Source organism: Tigriopus californicus, chromosome 12 (genome assembly GCF_007210705.1).
Source record: "Tigriopus californicus strain San Diego chromosome 12, Tcal_SD_v2.1, whole genome shotgun sequence".
In the NCBI taxonomy this organism is placed as follows: Eukaryota; Metazoa; Arthropoda; class Copepoda; order Harpacticoida; family Harpacticidae; genus Tigriopus; species Tigriopus californicus.
Genome location: NC_081451.1, coordinates 10,907,800 through 10,918,625, shown reverse-complemented (window position 1 = coordinate 10,918,625; position 10,826 = coordinate 10,907,800). Strand labels below are relative to the sequence as shown.

General features: G+C 38.7%; 1 protein-coding gene across 1 annotated transcript; it reads left to right on the top strand.

Annotated features, from left to right (window-relative positions):
• The first annotated feature begins 2,887 nt into the window (after nt 1-2,887).
• LOC131891778 (uncharacterized) lies at nt 2,888-7,293 on the top strand. Its single transcript, XM_059241439.1, has 4 exons — nt 2,888-3,135; nt 3,919-4,130; nt 4,200-4,394; nt 6,390-7,293. The coding sequence occupies exons 1-4, from the start codon at nt 2,990-2,992 to the stop codon at nt 7,085-7,087; spliced, it is 1,251 nt and encodes a 416-aa protein (XP_059097422.1). The 5' UTR covers nt 2,888-2,989; the 3' UTR covers nt 7,088-7,293.
• Nucleotides 7,294-10,826: the final 3,533 nt, after the last annotated feature.

Sequence of the window (10,826 nt, the reverse complement as noted above, 5' to 3'; positions counted from 1 at the left end):
TAGCTAAACTGTTTGTAGAGAATACCACGTTTTTGTTGGCTGCATCAATCAAGTACTCAATCTAACTTAGTGTTAGTGAGTAATTGTTGATCTACATTAAAGTGTCTTAGACAGAACTTAAAGAAACAAAGACATAGCAATACTGTTGTGATTGGCAGTATGTTGTAAACTGGTGTAAATTAAGTACAAGCAGCATATTAGTTATGGAGAAATGGGTGTGCTCCTTGCACCTGTTCTTTTCTTGTTGATGCGTGATGGGACATGGGACAACTTGTAACTTAGTTTGCCACAAACGGGGGAGCCAGGACACTTTTTGGTATGCAATGAAATTATCCCGTGTGTACGTGATTTGCCTAAATATCCCCTAACATTCACGGACCATCTCAATGAATTTCTTGATTCATGTTAGCCAACCCTCAACAATAAGCAATCTTTGCATGTCCAAAAAGTCGAGGTATCTGCAGAAATTTTACTGAATTTGCTCTTAGGATGAGAATCATCTAGAGTCCATATCTTTTTTAATTGATATATTGTAAACATTCCAATGGAAGACACTAGTATATGCCTACAGTGTATCCACTACTTGGAATGGAGAATGATTTTAATAAAAAAAATGATGTTTAAGACAGCGCAAATTTTGTTCCCATGTCAGATTTTTTTCGCTCCTTCTCTACTGGAGTACTTTTTTGGTACAATAATGATAGAAAACTTGTAAAATACTCCATAAGATTCACGATGCTTTGGCCATGAAAGTAATGCAAAAACACTGTCCAATCTGGAGGAGACGTGATGTAGTGGTTAGCGCAGTTTCCTTAAACGCGAGAGGGCCCCGGTTCGAATCTCCTCCCCGACCATTGTCAAGGAAACTTATTGACGCTAAGCCTGGCCACAGACGGAGAACCAAACTGATACGGACACGAAACTGCCCATCGGAAAAAGTATAAGGACGATGTGATGGCTGGCTTCGCTGGCCGGGCGAGGCAAACATGATTTTGCCAAGGCCTTTTTTGATTAAGTTGATCATGGCCTTTTGTTAAATAGACTTCATGAGATTGGGATCCAAGGCAAGGTCTCATATTTGGATAAGAAGCTTCATTCATGATAGGAAGCAAATTGTTTAAGTTGAAGGGTCGCTTAGTGACATTCAAGTTGGCAAGTCAGGTGTTCCCCAGGGTTCCATCCTCGGTACTAACTCTGTACTAGTCTATTGTCCAGCCGCATCTTGAATATGCTTAACCCATTTGGGCTCCAATGAGTTCAGCAGATTTGCAAAAGCTCGAGCAGGTCCAAACATATTTTACAAGGAACATTGAGGATATGAGGGAGCTCTCGTATTGGGAGAGGTTAGAAAGGTTAGGATTGTACAATACTCAGATAAGGTACGAAAGGTATCTGATACTGTACGTTTTCAAAAGCTGTAGTGACCGTGGGGGCTTAACGTGCGTTTTGAGAGCACCGTCAAGCCCTCGAGTATCCAGACTAATTAAAACAATGAAGTCCAACTCTCTTCTTTCTCGGGCTCCTTCTTTGTTCAATTTGCTGCCCTCATATATTCGTAGGGCGTATGTAGGCGTTGATCCGGTAACATGATTCAAATCAGACTTGGACAAGTTTTTGACTAAAATTCCGGATCAAGCTTATATTCAAGGATGTAATTCGTTCAGATATTATACGAATATAAAATTATATTAAATGAATTCCTTCCCCGTTTTAAAGTGCTTGTGATCGCATTCGCAGTAGCGGTAAGAAAGTCCGCCAAAAAGTTAAATTGTGACCGATATTTGGATTTGATTCCATAAATTTTGCAGGATCGGAAAAAGCAATCTTATCTGCAAGACTAACGCGAATTTTGTTAAGTTAAAACTGCCATCTCAAGTTCATGTTACATACTGATATTGCTCTCTTTGCCGTATCATACGCTTAAGGTTAAAAAAGCTCGTTCTTGAACAATTAATCGTGGTTTTAATAGGTCGCATTTTCGTTTGCTGAAACTATGACCACGCAAACGGCTCCATATTCTTTCCCTTTCCATTACTCTCTCACAACAAGGATTGTAATCTACCCAGGCCATGGCCATTGCTTGCACTATCAATCCTTATCCTTAGAACAAGTACTTAAAGCCATGTCCAAGGTATTGACTAATGATCATCAAATACAATTCTGTCAATGAGAGATTAAATATGCATTCTCAACTACCCACAAACCAAGCGGGCTTATTCGGTAGCGGGAAGTGAAAAACGATTATTATCTCCCAGAACACCACCGTGGTTTGTCAAGTACATAGAAAGCTTCAAAACAGAAGCAATTCTGGTTGGAAATATTTTAATCAAAAAATCCTTACGAATACTGGCCGTAAACTTTGATGGCGTCCATTTCTGGCCTGTTTTATACTTTGGAGTCCCGTAAAAGTTGTACCGTCAATATCACATTGTTTCCGTCACTTTGAATGCCGTTGAAATTATCTTCCTATCACCCTTAAACATGAATATATTCCTAAACATAAATTTCGATCTCATTCAGATACAATATTGCAGATGGTTTTTGTACAAAGAAACAGATTTGACTAAGCCAACCCCACTAAGAAGAGCCTACAAGTAGTTTATTCATCCAAAATGGGTCATCTAAAAACCAAGAAAGTCTTAAATGAAAGTTTTGGATCTCACGATGATGGCGCCTTTCTTTATAAGGATGAATATCTTATCATATACTAAACTGAATAAATCACTAAAAATGAAGCTAGAGGTTAGAAAAATGGTCGACCAATTTGTAACGCACTGTATCATGTCGAAACATATCAAACCCCTGATTGAAGAGTGGCATAAAAGCGTGTGCTCTACTTCGATGAAAATCAATCCACTCCCATTCGCAAACTCTTTAAGTGGTCCGGTGGAGGTTTGGCTTGAGCTAACGATCCAAATAATAATCCTGAATTCGGCATTTTAATTCTAACATTTATTGTTCCAACACGCTTCACGTTGTCGGTGTCATCATGACCAAATGGGACAACATCATTGCATTCCTCTGTTTTTCTTACAATTTGAGTTCTAGAGTTGTCTGCGGAGCCACTTACCAAACCAATGGGATGCGTGTTTCGGATGCGTGCAAAGGATTTATCAGCCTCAATAATACAATCAAGTGAGTATAATCAATAAGATCAAGTGATTATTTGACGTCAGCTTAATCACAATAACTTGTTCCCTTCAAATTTATAATTTTGCTCTGAAGACCTGATCATTTTATTTTGAGGCAAAACGATGGTTTTCATTTAAGAAACAATCAAGAATGTGGTTGTGAGGGGTCAGTTTGACAACATTTTGCCCGTCCGTCGGTCAAATTTCATTTTAGCACAGCATTTGTCGTAGAAAAAAACATAAAACATAGCAACTGACCAAAAATAACCATTTGTGTGCAGAAGCATAATTCTCGACTAAAACTGGAATTAAGGACAATCGAAAGGGCATAAATTAGCGATAGATTTAAGATTCATTGGGTGACAAATATTTCAGGGGGATGGTTTCCACTTTCTAATGCTAGAAAGTAGAACTTTGTGAGTTAGTGGATTAAAAACAACGAAAATTTTGGTTGCAAAAATAGGGAAAATATGTTAATTGAGGATGAGCCGTTTGATGCACAAAGTCTCTAGGGTTTTCCTTTCGTCATGTAAAACAAATAAATGCATAAGATGCGTTATTTACGAAGATCATGGGTCATGACTCATTGAAACATTGAGAAGAGAACATTGTCTGCGGGTGTATGCCCGCATTCCTGGCATCTTTATTCAGTTCTTCTTTATTTGGAGTGAACATTTTCATAATTGAAATAGGCATTACCCTTGTGTAACAAATTTACATCCCAGTTGCTCTGAGAACCCCCCAGATGGGACAAATGGAATTAACGGCGGGTGTGTTTCAATTTCAGTTGTGCTAGTTGTTCAAGCATGTGCCATGTGCTGCTTCAAAGTCAAAACGAACTTGATCCAGAATGTATCGCAGTCCAAGTTGACTCTTCAAACACTCAATGTACTCAAGCTAAGGCTGAAAATGGACAGATCTTATGCTTTGACACCAAGATACGGAGCGAAGACCAAGTGACCATTGTCGATGCTGATCGAGTGGATTCCATGAAAACATGTAACTGCGTTTGCTGGCTTATGTGAAGAGTTGCAACAAATCAACAACCCAGTTTTTTTTGCATTGTAGATCCTTATATTGGAGGGCTCACTGATGAAGATCTTGTCAAATATGTGCCAGTGGTTCAGACTGATCCTCCACTGCCCGAATATACCCACCCCACATCTCCCTTTGAGAAATGGGGATTTGCGCCTTCAGTCCTTTTCAATCACGGGTTGTTTACGTGTCGGGAGAGGTTTGGAGCCTGCGCTCACTGGCCATTTCGTAAGTTTATAGGGTTTCTGTTTGTCAATGAGGCAAGTAACCTGGTTCTAAAAACTTTTGTATTTCCCATAGTGGCCCATAGATGACTCAGTACCATGAAAGGTCGAGAAATCATGGACCAATTAGGGTAATCAGTCACACTGAAAGATGCAGGAGAGTCGTTTACCGTTTCCCAAGGAGATCAATGTGTTACATGTTTCTGTGCCCGAGAATGATAAATCCGAATAAGTAAATCCGAGGCATTGCTCAGACTCGCACAGACCCCTACACTTAATGTCGGTTTCAGTTCCGACCTTTCACGGTACTGAGTAATCTCAAAGTTTTTAGAACTAGGTTTATACATTTTTATCAGCAATATTTGAGATTTCTCTGCCATTTTGTACCCAATTTCAGCACAAAAATAGGATTTTTTTTTTGCAATTTGGGATTTTATAAGAATTAATTCTTGTCAAAAAAAATGTGCAATTGAAGTTTTCCTCATTTTTTTCTACAAATCTGTTTGACAGGAAAGTACAAAACAGGTTCCAGTTGTATTAAAAAACGCTTGCACGAATATTCCATCCATCCGTTTTGAGTAGCTCTATCTCCTTTATGATTGCATTTTATCGAGATTCATTGAATTACAGGTTCGGCGGCAGCTTTGGTTGTGCAAGATACTTATTATTTAAGATATTTAAAATCAGACATATCTTTACATGTTTCCACAGGGTATCATAAAATGGCCAGGAGACGGATGATTGGGCTGAGCTAGCCTGAATAAAACCAGGATTAGCAAATTGGAGAGCAGATGCTTAATACACATGTTACCATTTTTGCACCTTAGAAAATTATAAGGGACAACTTTAGTTTTGCATGCGCTATTTTTACCCACATAAAAAGCTTTCTTCCCCTTGTAAACACTATAAAATATTATCTTTCATTGCTTTGTTGTCTCAAAATAGCCTAAATGATTAACCTTATCTCGAACTCTTCCGAAAGGCAAATTTTGAAAAGATGTGTCTGAACCATTGAAAGAGGATTCAGCTAAGCTGTCACTACAAATTTCATAAAAATCAATGAAGGCTCCAAGTTGAAGTTTTTAATCCGTTTCAACAAAGTCTTCAAGAAAAGCCCAAATCTATGAGACTGCCTTGTTTATGTTATGTCCCAAAAATGTAAGTGAGTGTGTAGCGAAGTGTATTCGTTGTGATTGTTAAGCACATATTTAAAAAATGCACGGTTAGTGTGTTTTACATGACATTATGCAACACTTTAGCTATTTTGAGACCATGCAATCAAAAGAGACATGTTTTTTTTTAAATTTACATGAACTCATTGGGGAGGTAGGTTACGATATAAACAGGGCTAATTCAGGTTTAAGAGGATGAAAATGGGACCATCACATCCCTTGTAACGAAATAGCGGTTTTATAGATCAGATCTCAATTTCAAGTTAAGCACTGACTACGTGTGCTCCTAATATTCATTCAATAGATTTTTAAAAAGTTAAGTTTCTAAATTTTTTTTGGGCATGTTCCTTTTTAATGCAAGCTAGAATACCATAAAGCGACATAACCAAAATTGTTTCAAAACATTTTTTGTTTTAGAAAAATGTCAAGATGTTTCTTAGGTAGTTCTGTCAAAACTTTAAAGGGTATTTTTACCTACTCTGCCAAGATAAAGTAGGTTCAAATTAAGGTGCCGAGAGTTAATATGTCAAAATTCTTCTTTCCATTGATTATTATTTGATTTGGAAGGCAAAAATAGCCTTTGCAGACCTTCAAACCGAGTGGGTACCTATTTTTCTAACAAGTGTATTCGCATTTTATTGTATAAATTCAGGTTGTTTTTGCACCCTCTGACTTCTTTTAAAGATACTTCACATTCACATCGCAAATATTAGGTAAACGCAAAATATGTTCGAAAACACGAATTGTGCAATTTAGGTGAATAAACCTATTTTGTGCCATGAAATAGATGACGAATATTTTGGTCCTGTCCACTTATATTTTTGCAGGCTCAAATACTTGGACCCCTATGCCCAAGCCACTTGTTTTACGCCATGGAAGTGGTCTTGGAATCTGGAATGGGCGTCCAATTGCCCCTGGTGGTTTTGGTTCAGCTTATCGAGCAATTGATTCCGTGGAATACTATGATCCTAATCAGCAGAAGTGGGTCACTGGACCCAAATTGACCCCACCTCGTGGTTTTCACACCATTGTTCAAGTTGATGAAAGCACTATGATAGTTATAGGAGGCAAGGACGAGGCCCCAGTGACCTATACAGATCTTTTATCTGCTGGAGATTCTCAATGGGTGAAACTGGAGGGGCGACCTAAAGCCGTGTTTGATAGCATCTGTGGGGTAGTGGAATTAGGTGATAAAGGAAGGGGAATTCTATCCATGGCAGGCTACACAGATTCTGTTAAGATAAAACAATCGTATTTTCTGGCTTTTGAGTCAATGACTTGGACTCCTGTGCCAGATTTGGACGCTCCTTATGCGACTTATGTCGGATCCGTCATCCAATGGGATTCATGGATCTACTTCATACCTCATTATGGAACGATTTCAATGGACGCCAAGCCATACATGAAGAATGTAGAAGAGTTAAACCTATCATGGAAAACAAGTTCCAAGCTCTTTCCAGGGCTTGGACCAACGTCGCAACTAAAGATATTGAATGTCATTGTTCTTAATACGACAACAACGTGATCTTCTGTCGTAAAATTAATTACCTTTATTCCAGCATGCTTTTTTTTGAGGGTGCTTCTTTTCATTTCTCAATTTTCACCTTTAAAAGATTGATTGAGGTTTACCACTGCAACACTCGGACTTAAAATGCAACCAAAAGGAAGTAAACTTCGTTTGATTACTCGCAATAAAAAAGAATAATTCTGAAATATAGCAATCTTAAATGATCTCCCACCTTTTGAAACAATCACTTTGTGCGCCCGAAATGGCCACCACAAATAGCCTCTGGAGGAGTTTGTCAAAAATTGTAATACGTGGACATGGTTTGCTTTCAATGGCCTGGCAATGTGGTCAACAAAAGCAGACTCATCCACTGATTGCTAGTCGGCATGAAGAACACGTACGGACCAAAGAAACATGATGAGCCTTTCCGCCTCGAGCAACCATAAATCCAAAGATAACAAGGACCATTGAACTTTGGGAGATTCTACCATTTGTGATAAGAGATGAACAATGCCACAGGAAAGCCAAAAGGCTGAGAAAGCACTAAATAAACAGAATTAACCGAACTTCTCAGAAATGTTCCGAGGGTCCCCAATAAGGTCGACGAATAGTAATAAAATACTTGTCGACTCCTGTTTTTTCATGTTCCTGTGACCGAAATGTACATTTACACAATCGAAAGGTGCTTACCATGAAAATCATTGACATGAGAAGTTGGTGCTTGTTTTGCCAAAGCTACTCTAACGTTTAAAACGCAGCACTGTTCACTCACATGGAATAACAGTTACTCAAGTGACATCATGAAGGCTTTCGTAATGGGTATTGTCAATACAACAGCAATGCATCAATTGAGTGAAATCTTGAGATATCACATTTAGCAATAACCATGGAGGCTTCATGAGCATTTTGAGAGAACCGTCAAGTCCGCGAAAATCTCAGTTATTTCGAGCAAAAACGTTATTTCGACACTTATTATTACCTCACCCTCGGAAATGAGGTGTTAAGGTAAAAACGTATGCTGTAATTTGAATACTGCAAAGAAGCTTGGACTTGGGCTTGTCTGGTTCCGAAACAGAATTCATAAATGGGAAAACGGGTGCTCCACCCATACAGTACTGTACCTAGCCACGGACTTCTAGAGATGTGGACTGCGAACGGAGGACAAATTTCACATCTCCTAAACCATACATCTCATTCGAAATAAGCACTTCATGGGACAAATTTCTTTCCTCTTAGCCTCTATAATGTACTGGTAAAAGTGCCAATCGCTCCATTGGGTGAAGCCCCTCCCTCCTTCCTCGTTGTAAATGAAACGAACCTCCATAAAAAGACCAAGAACCCAGTTTTTTAAGTCTAGGAGTGAATCTTGGGTCGTGAAAAGATCCAACTCATGTGGTATAGCACGACTTTTTCTCAATCCAATATTCACTCCTTAGGTTTAAAAAAATGGGCTCAGATGACAGGGTGGCAAACAGGGTGGCAAACAGGGTGACCAGAAATAGACTCCGCCTACATTTTTTTTACTGATGACACTAATTTGTTACATATTGCAACCAATTAAATGATAATAATAAAACCAAATAGGGAGGAGACGTGGTGTAGTGGTTAGCGCAGTTTCCTTATACGAGAGAGGTCCCCGGTTCGAATCTCCTCCCCGACCCTTCTCAAGGAAACTCTTAGACGCTAAGCTTGCCCACAGACGGAGACACAAACTGATACGGACACGACGACACTGCCTATCAGAAAAAGTATAAGGACGATGTGATGGCCAGCTTCGTTGGCCGGGCGAGGCTCATCCCTCCGACCCTAGCACCCAAATACAAAAAAAAATGTGAGAGGCGCAGAAAAACTCCTAGCGTATAAAACGAGTCTGACCACCTATAAATGCCTGATTGGGATACTTTTTGCCGTAGTTTTGTTTTCTGGCGCTGGTTTCTAACTCTTGCAATAACATTTTCGACCTCTTTTTGCATTTCAGCATCTTAAACCCCTCTGTTGATCATCAAATCTGATCTAGTATGAAGGGCTCCGACAATATAAAACACTAGACAATAAGACGTTTGTTTGTTCTGAGCGCCTCCATTATTCTTGGTTCAACTAAGTAGGCGTTTTAGTTTAGGAGCCTAAACCATCCACTATTTCTTGTTAGAAATCTTCTTCGTTAAAATAAATGAGAAATTCAGATTTTGACTGAAAATATGAAATAACCATAATCCAGGAGGACATATCTCATATGTACTCTAGGCATCAACAGAGTATAAGGCGGGATCATATCCCAAATTGTAGACCTAGGTGGTGGATAAAATGAACGGGAAGTCTCGTCGCTCCCCCAAAATGACCTAATGATAAATAACCCACTATTATGCAGGGTTGGTTCATAATACCACGGACTTTTAAGGATGTTGACGGCGAACGGAAGCCAAATTTCGTTTCTCCAACAAAAAATCGTTCATAGTATTCAAAATAAGCACTTCATACGCCGCAAATATCTTAAAATGATCAAAGTTATGTACTAAGCATGACAAAAATTCGAATTTTCGGCCTGCTCTTGGCCAGCTCCGTAGGCTTTTGACAACATAACTTTGAGACGATCCACGTAACAATTAAATGATATAAGAGTGACCTACCTTTCATTGAAGAGATATGCGTTTCATATCTTTTTTAAATTGAAATTCAAAAAGTGGCTCAGAGTGACTGTGACCATGAGCAGGCCGATTTGAAGGGAAGCTTGTACGCATCCCATATTTCTATAAGTCATTGACCTAGCCTACAATACCCGATTTATTCCAAGTTTGAAGTGTTGATAATTTTAGATAACTTTTGAAATACAAAATTGACCAAAAAACTGAAATGCAAGATCACAGGTCATGCTTACGATTCCGCTGCTCCATCTGTTACAAAAGTCCAAAATTCCTTTCGAGGAACCTCATTTGAGTGGGTTTAAACCATCCAAGACTTATTTGTCACCGGTTCAAGTAAGAGACGTTGGGGATTGACATTGAACAATCTTCTGCAATCTTATGCGAAAAGTGCAGGAAGTGGCAGAAAGTGGCAAATGGTTGAAGATGGTCAGATGGCCGAAGGTGGTTAAAACACCCAGTTTTGATCCAAAAAGAGTGTTAAAGACAACAAAAAGATCATTAGGATTGCATAAGTTTTTGAGGTCTCCTTTACTAAGAAGCAATTTGGTCCAGTATTGGTTGAATTGCAAAATGTTCTTTTAATATTGCTATTATGAGCTTGACGGTTTAATTGGATTGATAACAGTATCTAAGGTCTAACCACAACAAATGTTATTCTTTTCATCGTCTTCAACAAGGTTATTGAATGTATTATAACTTTTTAAGATGTAGTTTTAATGCCATTTGGACTAAATCAGTTTAGGTCAGTAGCACCCCTGATTCAGATCGATTGCGCCGGCAAAATTCAAACTCCATCTCACTTCGGTGACGTTATTGGTTTATATCCCTCATTTCGAAGCAAAATACCAACCCCTGTGTGTCAAGGTTACATAAACTTAGGATTCAAAAGTACTGGAAATGTCCGTAAATACTAGAAAAAATGATTTAGAATGATATTAAGATTTGCATTTTCTGCCGCTTTCTGCCACCTATATTGGATAAATTTCTGCCAGATTGAGATTTTACGTCGGTACCCACTGCACTTAAAATATTTTGCTCAAATGCAAAGACTTCCGGTTGAATTTTTTTAGTGTGAAAACAATATAAGGAACAACTTTGATAAACAAAGCAAGATT